The following is a 15,305-nucleotide window of genomic DNA, read 5'->3' as shown; positions in this document are numbered from 1 at the left end:
AAGTTCGTTTTCCGTTTCCGGTCTACACATTTGACATATGTGTATGCGATGTAGTGTAGTGTTTTTATTTGTAATTATGGTATCTTTACTCTGTGACGTTTAACGTAGGGACTTGTGTAAATAACATTACATTCCTTGATGTAAGTGCGGTATTTAAGTACTTCACTTATTCTGTGGTGTTTAATTCACTCAAGAAAGCTTGCTAGCTAATAACCTTCGTGGATATCACTGAAGCCAACCTCAGTCAAGCGTGTGGTCATGGCAGGACTATATAGAGCTCTTTTAACAGCTGCCTCCTCTGTCACAAAGGTGAGATTATTTCACATTTAAACCATCAACCGTTATGACTGATTTTCTGGCTGTCAATGAAAGAGTGATCCTGGTAATTGACGATTAAGGTTGTACGAGAAGATATATGAATCAAGTTCGTAGAAATTTTATATTTGTCTCCATGTTGGCTTTATACATTTTTTTGAAAAACAAAAAACATTTATAGCATTTTCTTAATTAAAACTTATTTAATGACTTAAAGTTGTCAAGTGATGTAACAATAAAGTAAAGGTATTAAAACACTTTCCTTGAGAGTACAGTCTTGATCATTATTGTTATTTTAATTTTTAAACATATATTTTCAAGGTAAAGTATTTTTTACAGTTATCATTAGTTTTTGAGTCATGAATATCAAGACATTTTCTCAAGGACCTGAACAAAATGTGCGCCTTTATAGAAATGTAAAAATATCTGATTTGATTTTTTATTTCACACACGGACATAAAGGACTAAAGGGCTCTATGTTTTATTAAAAAATTTTGTCACATGACCACAAAATTGCAACTTGCATGTCAGTTACACCATCTGACAGATTTATGGAAGAAAGTTTTTCAAATACTTATATTTTGAAACTAAATTATTTCACTGCTTGCTTTTCAGAAATAATGATAAAAGATTATTTCAAACTACTTATGCCAATATTTCTTTTATCAAGAATTTCAGCTTTTAATGAGACTTTCTGGACAGTTACACCAGACATTTTTTATTTTAAGTCCCAGAAAAAATATTTAAATGACTTTAAACCTCTACTACGATGAAAGTTTTGTAAATTTCTGAGTTCAAAGTAATTGTTTTGTGTGATTCTTGTTTTTCATGTATTTTTTAAAATATGAATGTCCCATCATTTACCCATATATTTAAAGGAAACGCCCCAAAGATGAAAATTCTCTCATCATTTATTCATCCTCACACCAAAGATGTGTATGACTTTCTTCTGCTGAACACAAACAAAGATTTTTAGAAGAATATTTCAGCTCTGTAGATCCATACCTTTCAAGTCAATGGTGACCAGAATTTTGAAGCTCCAAAAAGCACAAAGGCAGCATAAAAGTAATCCATAGGACTCCAGTGGTTTAATCTATGTCTTCAGAAGCGATCCATTCGGTTTTGGGTGAGAACAGACTAGGGATGCACCGATCATGATTTTTCATGGCCGATTCTGATAGCCAATTGTTTTTCTTTGTTTAAGCAACAGACAAGAAAGAATGAAAGAGTTCATCAAAAATATATTTGCTCTTTTACAGGCCAAACTGGCCTTAAATGAAAACATATCTGTAGCTATGTGAAATTAGAGGCAACAACTGCATATTAAGCTCTAGTGGTGCACCGATCAGGAAATTTGAGGCCGATATGATCTCCTTTTTTTTTTTTTTTTACACTTAGATCGGCGGATACCAATTTTCTTTAAAGTGCCCTTTGCCACACTTTTTCAAGTTATATGCTGCTATATATGTTTATGCCCCACACAGTACAATTACAGTAACACTTTACAAAAAGGTTCAATTTGTTCATATTATTTAACAACATAACTGTAGTTAACATGAACTAATGAACTTAATGTTAGTTACAACATATACTAATACATTTTTAAAATCAAAATTGTATTAGTTAATGCACTATGAACTGACATGAACTAACAATGAACAATTGTATTTTTATTAACTAACATTGATTAATAAATGTTGTAAAAATATATTGTTCATTGTTTGTTCATGCTACCTAATGCATAAACTGATGTTAAAGAAATGAAACCTTTTTATTAAGTTACCAAAATTACATTATAATTACATTAATTGTGAATTGCTAACATTTATTTGTATTGGAAACAGTTATTAATAGCTTTGTCAATATCAAAAGGTCATTGTGACATACTGGCAACCAGTAAAAACCATGAGAGCATCACACACAGCAGAGATACTTCTAAAAATAAGAAAAATATATCCATTACAAGCTCTAAAACTGCTCCAGTGAGAAATCATTAATATCTATGATTTGTTTACTGTCTTTGGCGTCTTGTAACACAAATCACTAATTATTAAGCAAATGCGTGAAGACGTGGTGCCGTTATTGAAGGTTAAACAGTTACATCTGTTATTAGTGGTATTGTGACTAATATTAATCTGATTTAAATTGGGATCCTCACAGAACAGCGCTGAGATGAGAGACTGATGAGATATTGAGAGCACCTGGAGAGCTGCATGTTTGATTGACACCAAGAGCACTCATGTTAAAGAGAGTTAAGCTAAAAGTGCTCATGATCGCTCAAACATTCTCTGTCGCTCCACACAGCGTCTGATTGTCGCGACTCACGTCATGTATTTGTATGTTTACTTGTTTTATTCGTTTTTACACCCGTTAGCAGCCTCTTTATCCTCTTCCTGCTCACTGTGCAGTGAGTCAGAATTACTACCGTAACGACTCTAGAAAATGGGCAAGTTAATATTCTTACACATTTTTAAAGCCAAACCGGCATATTTCATCTGAATTACAGGATGTCTGAAAGTTTAAATTCGTGAATGCTTAGAACTGTCAACAACTCACCCTCCAAAGGCCACTCTTTCGTGCTTAAAGGGCTGATCAAGCGCCCATTTAGAGTAGCAGTGTATGTGTGATTCCCTGCATTCTGCAAAAAAGATCGTCCCTAAATCTAGGCACGATCAGCCGATCACGGATTTAAGACGAATATCGGCCGGTTCCGTAGCTGATCGATCGGTGCACCCCTTGAACAGACCAAAATGTAACTAATTTTTAACTATAAATCTTGCCATTGCAGTCTCTAGGCACGATCATGATTTCAACCTCAATCCCACAAGGGTGGCAGTGGTAGCTCAGCGGTTAAGGCTCTGGGTTACTAATCAGAAGATTGGGGGTTCAGGCCCCAGCACCACCAAGATGCCACTGTTGGGCCCTTGAGCAAGGCCCTTGACCCTATCTGCTCCAGGGGCGCCATATCATGGCTGACCCTGCACTCTGACCCCAGCCTAGCTGGGATATGTGAAAAAGAAGAATTTCACTGTATATGTGCAAATGTATAATGTGTGATAAATAAAGAAAATTATTAATTATTATTATTATACTTCCAAGTGCTTAACCAGAGTGCTAGATGGTGCTATTAAGTATAATCAAGCTTGAAATCATGATTGGGCAGAGACTGCAATGGCAAGATTTATGGTGAAAAATGGGTTACATTTTGGTCCAGTCTCACCCAAAACCGATTGGATTGCTTCTGTAGACATGGATTAAATCACTGGAGTCTTATGGGTTACTTTTATGCTGCCTTAATGCACTTTTTAGAGCTTCAAAGCTTTGGTCAACATTCACTTGTATTTTATAAACCTAAAGATCTAAGATATTATTCTAAAAATCTTTGTGTTCTGCAAAAGAAAGTAAGTCATGGACATCTGAGATGGCAATAAGGTGTGTAAATGATGAGAATTTTCATTTTTGGGTGAACTATTTCTTTAAATTGCCATTACAGAATCTGACACAAGGCACATCATGTCCACTGAAAGGAGCATGTCGCACTAAATTCACCAGGAGCCGCATCCCTCCACAGGTATGTGATGGTTCAAGTGTGCATGCAACAAATTAATTGATTCAATTTATTGAAAGCACTGACATTACACCCTCTTTTTTCCCTTTAGGTATTTGAGGAGCGATCAAAGGAACATGAAAAGTATGGTGGGGATCCAGAACAGCCTCATAAACTGCATATAGTGACACGGGTTAAAAGCACAATGCGACGACCCTATTGGGAAAGGAAGGTTGTAAAGAGTTTGGGTCTTATGAAGGTGGGCTGTGGTCTTTGTTTACCTACAAAATGGTAACACACTACACAAAATGTATAATTGAATAAATCTTGTTCATTATCATCAGGCACATGAACCCCGTGTCCACAAGAACACCCCCTCTGTAAACAATCAACTAAAAATAATTAAGCATCTTGTTAAGTAAGTTGGAGACTTGCATTTCATCACAGTTTCTTTTTTTGTTGCTTTAAGAAATTGATTGTAGGCCATTAGGATACTATATCCTATTTAAATTATATCCTTGTGTGCAGGATTCAGCCCCTCAAACTCCCTTATGGACTACCTGCGGAGGAGGATATGGCCAACACCTATTTGAATAGCAGAGGGGAGCTGGTAGTGAAACGTCTCCTTAAACCACTTGACCAGAAAGCCATTGAGTCATAGGATTTTTTGACCCACGATGTGTTTGTCTTTGCTGTTTAATAAAGTTTCAAATAACTAAACATTCCTTTTAATTTGTACAGTCCCTCAGGTAATTCAGTACTTGCATCATTGATATGGTTAGAAAGACAGAAAGAGAACACCCAACAGTTTTCACGACCATGATCAGAAGAATGAGCTTCACATGTTTAAAATGATAGTTTTTAATGAGTCATGTATTGCTACAAAAGAAGAAAAAAGCCTGCGACCTTTCACATCAATGGGAGAAAGAGGTGGCAATTTTTATTGGAATGAAGAAGCTTGCTTCCTTAGCACTTGTTTGGTGCTCGCTGACCTAAGCACCAGTCCATTAAGAGGCCAAAATATTGTGTGTATATATATATTTTTTTTTTTGCAAAACGAAAGCCTACAGGAAATCTGTCTGAAAGAAATTCAATCTTCTTTGGTTAATACATCAGGACAAAAAAAAAAAAAAAAGACATTTAACCAGAATTCTGCCTTGTAGAAAGGTTTAATTCAGTAGATCAAACTTAGATAAAGGTTTAAGCATGAATTATCACCTTATCAGGTGGCTGTTTTCAGTCATTTACATTGGTCAAACATAGGTAATAGCTGAGTGACAAGAAATTAAATAGACACGGCAAGAAAACAAGTGACCACAATGTGGTTTTACAAGACTTATGTATGAAGCCCTGAAAAAGAGCTTGATGTTTGGGTTCTCTAATCCTCATCAGATTCAGAGTCCGAGTCATAACCTTTGCCTCTGATGGTCTTTTTCTCCACCTTGGTGAACTTTGACCCTTGCTTCTGCCCAATTGCTGGAGGCCCCAAAAGATTTCCACTAGAAGGAAACAGGATACAATTACTAATATGCTGTGTTGAGGTAGAGTATGCTAGAAAGTAGGGATGCTCCAATCAATCGGCCACCAATAGATCACATAAACTAATCGCTCATGTCGCAAAAGATGCGCGGCTCCTTTATGACATCAGTAGCACTGTCATGGAATGGAGTGTGGGGAATAGTGGCAGTTTTGTAATACAACAAATTTGATTCAGCGGTTAAAAACGATGCAGTGGGAGAGTTATGACGAATATGAAAAGTTTGGGTACTGTACTGTTAATTTGGCATCCTTATTGTTCATGGCGGCAGCTTCTCAGTCTCCGCTGGGCACAGGCATCTCAGTTATAATGCAAGTTACAAGATGTGGTGTAATTCAAACATCTTTATTAAATATCTCACAATTAAATGACATTAACAATACACTGTAAACACTAAAGTTGTCATTACTGTAAAAATCAAGTTGTCTTAAGTATTACTTGAAATGTCAAGTTTTGGACTCATAACTCATATTTAAGTTCACTGAACTTATTTTTCTTAAAAATCTTAGACTTATGATTTGAAGTGTTAACTCAAACTATTGAGTACAAAACTGAGGCTATGGGGAATACCCACAATCCCTTGCTGCTTTAATTATTTTTCCGTGGTCAGAGGGAACATATTGGGGAATTTAAATAATTGTTATTAAGAATTCATATTTGTTTTAGCTCTTTTGTTGTATTATTTATGTTTTGTTGCAAATAGTTGTTTGGTGTAATGTCACGATTAAGGTGATCTGTGTCTCTTTGGTCAAGTTGGACCCTGGTCACACTATCTCAGTTCTCTTTGTGCATGTGCAGCTGAAGTGCATATATGCATTTCTGTAAAGAATTAGTTAATAACTGACCTAGAATCAGTTATCTTTATTTGAGCTGTGCTGTAGTTTGATCTAAAATTGAATCAATTCAATTAAAATGTACAACAATAGATACAACAATATTTAAATTAAAGTCTATCGGGGGCCTGGGTAGCTCAGTGGTAAAAGACGCTGGCTACCACCCCTGGAGTTCGCTAGTTCGAATCCCAGGGTGTGCTGAGTGACTCCAGCCAGGTCTCCTAAGCAACCAAATTGGCCCGGTTGCTAGGGAGGGTAGTCACATGGGGTAACCTCCTCGTGGTCGCTATAATGCGGTTCGTTCTCGGTGGGGCGCGTGGCGAGTTGAGCGCAGATGTCTTCGTGGCAATGCGCCCAACAAGCCACGTGATAAGATGTGTGGGTTGATGGTCGCAGAGGCAACTGGGATTCGTCCTCCGCCACCCGGAATGAGGCGAATCACTATGCGACCACAAGGACTTAAAAGCGCACTGGGAATTGGGCATTCCAAATTGTGTAAAAATAACATCTGATTTAAGTCTACTTGTATGTAGTTAACTCAACTTAAATAATTAAGTTCACTCTACTTGAAAACCAAGTTAATGGAACTTAAATACTCAAGTTTTGGGAGACCCCATTACTCAGTGGAATTGAAGGAACGAGTTTACTCAAATGAGTGCAATGAACTTATTAGGGTTTTCAGTCCCCTCATGACAGAGCGCATGTTCCCCTCATTAAAGTTTAAGCAGCAACAAGTGAAAAATTAACTATTAATACAATCATCCAACTAAATGAAAAGGCAGGGAAGGAATTTATAAATATAATAACTCTTTAAACAGTATTAAGATACCATAATATAACTATTATATATAATGCAAAAATAAAAAATATAAATAAAATAAGGAATAATAATTATAGGAAATAATGACAATGAATCAATAACCAAAAATGTCACATTAAGTTTAACTGCACCAATGGGTTATCAGTTTGTCTTCAGTTTGACACTAAGCTTCTTTTTTATCTTAATACAGAGAATATTTTGTTAGCCTATACTTGATTTAAAGTCTTTAAAAAAAAAAAAAAATTAAAAAGCTTTTTTAATAAGCCTTTTAAACTTTAACTTCTTTTGTCAGCAAAAACTAGGCAATGTGATATTACTGGGAAGAGGAAAATTAAATTAACAGTGACTGTGCAGAAAGCTTGCATATAGCCAGTTATGACAGAGATCCTGATAAAAGGTGAAATGATCGGTATCTGCTGATCAGGTGACAAGATCGTATCAGCTGTAAAAATCCTGATCGGAGAATCCCAACTAAAAAAACAGTTTACACTGGTGGATGAGTATCATGAAAAAGACAAAGGAGCACTCATTTTCCATTGAAAATATATTTCTATGTTGTTATTTACCTGTAGTTGATGATATCTGAGCAGCCCAGTCTCCACTCCAGCACTTCAGTGGGGAACTCATCTGTGTTGCCCAGATCAGTAAAGCCCACAACAAAATCCTTTGTCTTTCCATCCTTTACCAGAGCCAGTGTCGGAAGGACTTTAATGCTCAGCCTCTCGGTTAAGAACGGAGCCTTCTCAACATTCAGCTTGATGAACTTTGCTTCCAGATGTTTCTTAGCCACAATAGCCAAGTGCTTGTCTAAAATTCTGCATCTTTAGAGAAATAATTTTTCAGACAATTAAAAAAAATGGTATGCATTACTGCATTATTTTACAATACAAAATATTTGTATTACCGCATCAGAGATTTGCAGGTAATGTGAACAATGCACTGAAAATAAAACATTTGACCTTAAATAGTTTTAACAGTATTTGTTTCTTAGTGAAGCACAAATGATTAACTTGAGCACCTGAATGTAGAATCTCTGTAGAAATGGCAGACCACATTTTTGCTTTCTTTCACTTCTGCAAAGAAATCTTTCTCACTTGGAATCTCTCTGTATTCTCCATGTCCTTTAGATATCCACTCCTGAGAATAGACACACACCACAAATTAAAAAGTCTCATCATACTAATGGGAAATTTGATCTGCTTCAATGCATTATAACGATCACATGTTTAAGATAACTCAGAATAAAAACTTTTAATATTAAATGCTAGAACAAGCTTTTCAACAAACTTCCAAACTAGGACTAGAGTGCTAAAAAGCTTATATATTACCGACCTGCTTCTGCTTCTGAGCTTTCTTAAGGGCCTCGAGTCTTCTCTCTTTGAGCCGTTCCAAGTCATCTTCATCCAGCCGTTCCAACTTGTCCAGTTTAGCATCCAGCTGCTCTTCCACTATCCGTGCAGACTGCAGCACCTGCTGCTCCAGAGCCTTCGCAACAATCTCCATTGACTGACTGGCCATTTTCTTTCAAACACTGACTGCCTGATACACATATGGCACATTGTTACATCCAACAAAATCCTGGCTGGAGATGTAAAACTGCATGAAAATAAGATGTGTATACAGCATGAAATAACAAACCAACTGCTACTAAGGAGTGGCACACGACAGAAAGTGAGCCACAACAATAGAGACGCATATGGACAAGCATGACAAATGTGCCAATTCTTTCTAGACCTTATGTCAGTGCCTCAACAACATATTCTGGTTTTAAATGACCATAAACTCCAGAAAATAAGAACCATTAGAGCTTAACGTTCATATTTATGCGACTGTGTCGAATCATGCTAGTGCTAGCGTCTAGGTTTGGCTTCTGGCGACAGCTTTGCTATGCTGCAGCCCCCGGTTTAATGCAATGCGATAGACTCTGAAGAAAGTAACACCACTTATAATCTCTCTCAATGTATCTATCTTGTATAGTAAAAAACGATTTTTTTTATATAGGTTAGAGAAAAGTACTTACCTACGCTGTGTGGTTTCAAGAAGGCGGCACGATGACGAAATGTTGAACGTAGTGACGTCAACTGATTACGTCAAGCAAAGCGTGTATGCTGCGTCTGAAAGCTGGAAAATGCAGCCTTCTGAAGATTTATACGCATGTAGGATGAAAATAAGGTGCTTTTCAAACTGTTCTGAGACCAATTTCCTTAGGAGTTCCATTCATACAAAAACGCTGTCGGTTAAGCCATTAGGCTTGTTCGAGTGTGGTCAAAGTCCACTGTCGGCCATCTCTAGAACGCTCTCGGGAGGCTATTTCCAGTCATGATAGTGCAGCTCCAACTCTACTTGAATGGAGAAAGAACAAAATCTCAAAAACGGTTGGTCAAGACTACGATCAACGAACATATTTCAAATCTGCAATAAAATCTGACAATACTGGAATAATAAATTGTGATTCTTTTCGTCGTATTACACTAAAAAAACAAATTTTCCCGGCTTGTATAGCTAATGCGCATGCGCATTCTAGAGTTGATTGACAGGTGATGTCTGTTTCTAAACGGTGATTGGCTCTTTTAATCAGCCACTACGAGATCAAAGGCAGATATCGCGTGAATCACGTGAATGTCTTTTGCTGTAATAAAGTGGATGCAGTTTAAATTCTGTTACTTTAAAATGAAAATAAATATGAACAACACACTCAGTGTACCTGCTATTTAATTCCCCTGATAAGACGTGTATTTTCATCCATTTCTAGTTTAATAAAGACACGTATTTTAGAATTTCAGAAATATAATAGGCTACCAATCACATATCCCATACAGTGATCGCACTGTTATAGTGTTGGGAATATTCACATATAACTTATGCATATAAAACATGACAAAACATGTTTTGTTCTCAAAGAGAACAAAACATCACGTTGTTTAAGCGAATGAGCATTAAGATGTGTTGTCAGCAAGTCATTTCCCATTGTGCTTGCAATTCGCGCAGCTCGGAAAAAGCAACTGCGCCTGTCTGCTACAACCGCAGTTGCTCTCCTCCGCCTGCGCTGTCATGGGCATGATGTGAAAAGACTTGCTGACGACACTGCTTATTGCTCATTGGCTTGAACAACCGTGATGTTTTATGCTCTTTTAAAACGTTTGATTTTCGTTTGAATCAGCATTATTGCCAAGTATGCTTACACATACAAGGAATTTGTCTTGGTGACAGGAGCTTCCAGTGTACAACAATACAATAACAATACAAAAACAGCAGCAAGACATAGATAATAATAAAAAAAATCAAAAATAAAAGTAATTACACACATACATACATACACACATACACATGGGTAGTGCAAATCTAATGCAATCTGTTATGTACAGTGCAAATACAAATCTGTTATGTACAGTGCAAATGCTTTTTTGTTTTTCCCCCCAAAGGAATCAAATGGCAGAAGAGGTTGGATGTGTTGGATAAATATAAGAAAGACTAAACTGTGTATTGCACATACACTATATTGCCAAAAGTATTCGCTCACCCATCCAAATAATTGAATTCAGGTGTTCCAATCACTTCCATGGCCACAGGTGTATAAAATGAAGCACCTAGGCATGCAGACTGCTTCTACAAACATTTGTGAAAGAATGGGCCGCTCTCAGGAGCTCAGTGAATTCCAGCGTGGTACTGTGATAGGATGCCACCTGTGCAACAAGTCCAGTCATGAAATTTCCTCGCTACTAAATATTCCACAGTCAACTGTCAGTGGTATTATAACAAAGTGGAAGCAATTGGGAATGACAGCAACTCAGCCACGAAGTGGTAGGCCACGTAAAATGACAGAGCGGGGTCAGCGGATGCTAAGGCGCATAGTGCGCAGAGGTCGCCAACTTTCTGCAGAGTCAATCGCTACAGACCTCCAAAGTTCATGTGGCCTTCAGATTAGCTCAAGAACAGTGCGTAGAGAGCTTCATGGAATGGGTTTCCATGGCCGAGCAGCTGCATCCAAGCCATACATCACCAATTGCAATGCAAAGTGTCAGATGCAGTGGTGTAAAGCACGCCGCCACTGGACTCTAGAGCAGTGGAGACGCGTTCTCTGGAGTGACGAATCACGCTTCTCCATCTGGCAATCTGATGGACGAGTCTGGGTTTGGCAGTTGCCAGGAGAACGGTACTTGTCTGACTGCATTGTGCCAACTGTGAAGTTTGGTGGAGGGGGGATTATGGTGTGGGGTTGTTTTTCAGGAGCTGGGCTTGGCCCCTTAGTTCCAGTGAAAGGAACCCTGAATGCTTCAGCATACCAAGAGATTTTGGACAATTCCATGCTCCCAACTTTGTGGGAACAGTTTGGGGATGGCCCCTTCCTGTTCCAACATGACTGCGCACCAGTGCACAAAGCAAGGTCCATAAAGACATGGATGAGCGAGTTTGGTGTGGAAGAACTTGACTGGCCTGCACAGAGTCCTGACCTCAACCCGATAGAGCACCTTTGGGATGAATTAGAGCGAAGACTGCGAGCCAGGCCTTCTCGTCCAACATCAGTGTCTGACCTCACAAATGCGCTTCTGGAAGAATGGTCAAAAATTCCCATAAACACACTCCTAAACCTTGTGGAAAGCCTTCCCAGAAGAGTTGAAGCTGTTATAGCTGTAAAGGGTGGGCCGACATCATATTAAACCCTATGGATTAAGAATGGGATGTCACTTAAGTTCATATGCGTCTAAAGGCAGATGAGCGAATACTTTTGGCAATATAGTGTAGTTATTGCTCAATGGGGCAATTTAACTGTTCATGAGATGGATAGCCTGAGGGAAAAAACTGTTCCTGTGCCTGACGGTTCTGGTGCTCAGAGCTCTGAAGCATCGGCCAGAAGGCAACAGTTCAAAAAGGTAGCGGGCAGAGTGAGTGGGGTCCAGAGGGATTTTTCCAGCCTTTTTCCTCACTCTGGAAGTGTATAGTTCTTGAAGGGGGGGCAGGGGGCAACCAATAATCCTCTCAGCAGTCCGAACTGTCCTTTGTAGTCTTCTGATGTCTGATTTCATAGCTGAACCAAACCAGACAGTTACTGAAGTGCAGAGGACAGAATCAATGACTGCTGAGTAGAGCTGTATCAGCAGCACCTGTGGCAAGTTGAATTTCCTCAGCTGGTGAAGGAAGTACAACCTCTACTGGGCCTTTTTCACAATAAAGTCAATGTGTGTCTCCCACTTCAGGTCCTGTGAGATGGTAGTGCCCAGGAACCTGAATGACTCCACTGCTGCCACAGTGCTGTTTAGAATGGTGAGGGGGGTCAGTGTTGGGGTGTTCCTCCTAAAGTCCACAATCATCTCCACTGTTTTGAGCATGTTCAGCTCAAGGTTGTTTTGAATGCACCAGACAGCCAGCTGTTCAACCTCCCTTCTGTATGCAGACTCATCATCATCTCGGATGGGGCTGATGACAGTGGTGTCATCTGCAAACTTCAGAGGCTTGACAGAGGGGTCCTTGGCGATGCAGTCATTGGTGTAGAGGCAGAAGGGTAATGGGGAGAGCACGCATCCCTGGGGTGCACCTGTGCTGATTGTACAGGTGCTAGAAGTGAGTTTCCCTTGTCTCAAAAGCTGTTGTCTGTCCGTCAGAAAGCTGGTAATCCACTGACAGATAGACATGGGAACAGAGAGTTGGTATAATTTATTCTGGAGTATAGCTGGGATGATGGTGTTGAAAGCTGAACTGAAGTCCACAAAAAGGATCCTTGCATATGTCCCTGGTCTGTCCAGATGTTGCAGGATATGATGCAATCCCATGTTGACTGCATCATCCACAGACCTGTTTGCTCGATAAGCAAATTGAAGGGGATCTAGAAAGGGTCCAGTGATGTCCTTCAGGTGGGCCAACACCAGTCTCTCAAATGATTTTATGACCACAGACGTCAGGGTAACAGGTCTATAGTCATTAAGTCCTGTGATTTTTGGTTTCTTTGGGACAGGAATAATGACTGAGCGTTTGAAGCAGCATGGGACTTCACACTGCTCCAGTGATCTATTGAAGATCTGTGTGAAGATAGGGGCCAGCTGGTTAGCACAGGATCAAAGACACGCTGGTGAGACGCCATCTGGTCCTGAAGCCTTCCTCGTCTTTTGTTTCCGAAAGACGCGGCTCACATCATCTTCACAGATCTTAAGTGCAGGTTGAGTAGCAGGAGGGGGGTTGCAGGAGGTGTTGGTATGTGTGTGAAGTGAAGGTCAGAGTGGGTGTGGGGTGTGAGATTGGGCCTTTAAATCTGCAGTAGAACACATTCAGGTCGTCAGCCAGTTGTTGGTCCACCACAAGGTTGGGGGTAGGTGTCCTGTAATTTGTGAGTTGTTTCATGCCACTCCACACTGATGCAGGTTCGTTAGCTGAAAATTGTTTTTCAGCTTCTCAGAGTATCTTCTTTTAGCCACTCTGATTTCCCTGTTCAGTGTGTTCCTGGCCTGATTGTACAAGACTTTATCCCCACCCCTGCAAGCATCCTCTTTGGCCTGACGAAGCTGCCTGAGCTCTGCTGTAAACCACGGTTTGTCATTGTTGAACTTTAAATAAGTCCTAGTTGGAATGCACATATCCTCACAGAAACTGATATATGATGTAACAGTATATGTGAGCTGCAGCCTAAAAAACACTCCAATCTGTGCAATTGAAGCAGACTTTTAGTTCCTGCAGATGCTTTTGTCCAAAGCAACTTACAGTGCCCTTATTACAGGGACAATCCCCCTGGAGCAACCTGGAGTTAAGTGCCTTGCTCAAGGACACAATGGTGGTGGCTGTGGGAATTGGACCAACAACCTTTTGCTTACCAGTTCAGTGCTTTAGTCCACTATGCCACCACCACTTTTTACAGTCCTTACTACTGGCTTGGTTGATTTTAATTTCTGCCTGTAGGTTGGGAAAAGATGAACCAGACAGTGATCAGAGAGTCCCAAAGCTGCTCTAGGGACAGAGCGATATGCATCTGGACATACTGATTTGCAAAATCATACACGTTTATACGTTTTGATGCAGCATTTTGTGCATTCACAATATGCAAGGATTTTTAAGAAAATCTGCTTGCCAATTTACAGTATTAGTCTTACATATTCAATTGAGCAGGGGTGTGCAGTTATTTTAGTACTGGGGCCACATCAGCCGTTAAATAGAACATGGAACAGAGAAGATAAAAAGTTCTGCATAGTTTTATCTTTTAAGCACAGACATGCACTCAATGAATGATGCACAATTTTCTGAAGTGTATACTGATGGGACCATTCTGCGATTGCTTGAATTTTTGCTGCTATACTTTCTATCATGTGTTAATAAAACTGAATAAAGGCTGAATAATTTTTAATTGATTATTTTACCATTTTATTCAATGCAATGGTAATTTAGTATTCAATTTAACACTCTATATCAGGAGTTTGGTTTAAAATTAAAATAAAATATTTGGGAAAGAGATTCTAAAAGCTTATTTTAATGTTGGCCGCAAAGTGGACCCGTTTACTTGTTTTATTCTCAGAACATTATCAACCTGTTTACATGCTCATGGGTCATGATGTGGGTCTTGTCAATGTTTGGCACCCCATTCAGCACACCACTGAATAAAACAGGCTGCATGACACTGATAAATGATTACCGCCAGAGTAGCATTCACATACAGGTGTGAGGGACTTCAGCATTTTACAAATAACACAAAGAATAAATATATTCCTCTCTCACTTGGTTTTACTCACATGTCCCCTCCGTGTACTATTGAGCCTAAGTTGTTGTTTGTTTGTTTTTGTTTTGCACTCGCATGTATGGTTGCCAGATTGCATAAATTAAGTATGACATAAGGTGAAATATTTCCAATTTGTGCAAGTATAAATCTCTCTGATTGGGGTGTTGCATTTATAATCTGGCAACCCTGAGCATATTAAAAGCTTGTGGATGCGGGATAGGTCCAAAAGCAAGATCTGAAAGATCTAATAAAAAACGTTCATGATAAATCGACCCACGGGCAGTAGTTTGCCCTGGTCCGCAATTGAGGGTGCTCTAAGTTTCGTTTGAGGGTGCTTAGCACCATAGAACCAGGACTACATCTACCCGCTTCCCCTTTTTTTTTTTTCACATTTTAGAATAATAGTAAAGTCATTAAAACTATGGAATAACATAAATGGAACTATGGGAATTATGTTGTGACTAAACAAAATCCAAAATAAATCAAAACTGTGTTATATTTTATATATATATATATATATATATATATATATATATATATATATACACACACACACA

At 39.0% G+C, this 15,305-nt stretch overlaps 2 protein-coding genes across 2 annotated transcripts; one reads left to right on the top strand and one right to left on the bottom strand.

Annotated features, from left to right (window-relative positions):
• The first annotated feature begins 23 nt into the window (after positions 1-23).
• mrpl30 (mitochondrial ribosomal protein L30) lies at positions 24-4,912 on the top strand. Its single transcript, XM_051708367.1, has 5 exons — positions 24-309; positions 3,809-3,886; positions 3,975-4,121; positions 4,207-4,280; positions 4,391-4,912. Exons 1-5 carry the CDS (start codon positions 259-261, stop codon positions 4,521-4,523), a joined length of 483 nt encoding a protein of 160 aa, XP_051564327.1. The 5' UTR covers positions 24-258; the 3' UTR covers positions 4,524-4,912.
• Positions 4,708-9,280, bottom strand: txndc9 (thioredoxin domain containing 9). The gene is made up of 5 exons (XM_051708365.1): positions 9,073-9,280; positions 8,385-8,591; positions 8,071-8,189; positions 7,619-7,873; positions 4,708-5,361 (listed from the first exon to the last, which is right to left on the bottom strand). The coding sequence occupies exons 2-5, from the start codon at positions 8,568-8,570 to the stop codon at positions 5,241-5,243; spliced, it is 681 nt and encodes a 226-aa protein (XP_051564325.1). The 5' UTR covers positions 8,571-8,591; positions 9,073-9,280; the 3' UTR covers positions 4,708-5,240.
• Between the last annotated feature and the right edge of the window lie 6,025 nt (positions 9,281-15,305).

The sequence above is a fragment of the Myxocyprinus asiaticus genome, chromosome 10 (genome assembly GCF_019703515.2).
Source record: "Myxocyprinus asiaticus isolate MX2 ecotype Aquarium Trade chromosome 10, UBuf_Myxa_2, whole genome shotgun sequence".
Taxonomy (NCBI): domain Eukaryota; kingdom Metazoa; phylum Chordata; class Actinopteri; order Cypriniformes; family Catostomidae; genus Myxocyprinus; species Myxocyprinus asiaticus.
This window is presented reverse-complemented; position numbering and strand designations above follow the sequence as displayed.

What these genes read in the sequence shown, in the direction of transcription:
- mrpl30 (XM_051708367.1), top strand. Translation starts at nt 259, where the DNA reads ATGGCAGGACTATATAGAGCTCTTTTAACAGCTGCCTCCTCTGTCACA. An exon ending in GGAGCCGCATCCCTCCACAG is followed by an intron (nt 3,887 to 3,974) that starts GTATGTGATGGT and finishes TTTTCCCTTTAG; the next exon opens with GTATTTGAGGAGCGATCAAA. An exon ending in AGAGTTTGGGTCTTATGAAG is followed by an intron (nt 4,122 to 4,206) that starts GTGGGCTGTGGT and finishes CATTATCATCAG; the next exon opens with GCACATGAACCCCGTGTCCA.
- txndc9 (XM_051708365.1), bottom strand. Translation starts at nt 8,570, where the DNA reads ATGGCCAGTCAGTCAATGGAGATTGTTGCGAAGGCTCTGGAGCAGCAG. An exon ending in AAGCTCAGAAGCAGAAGCAG is followed by an intron (nt 8,190 to 8,384) that starts GTCGGTAATATA and finishes GTCTATTCTCAG; the next exon opens with GAGTGGATATCTAAAGGACA. An exon ending in TCAGATATCATCAACTACAG is followed by an intron (nt 5,362 to 7,618) that starts GTAAATAACAAC and finishes GTTTCCTTCTAG; the next exon opens with TGGAAATCTTTTGGGGCCTC.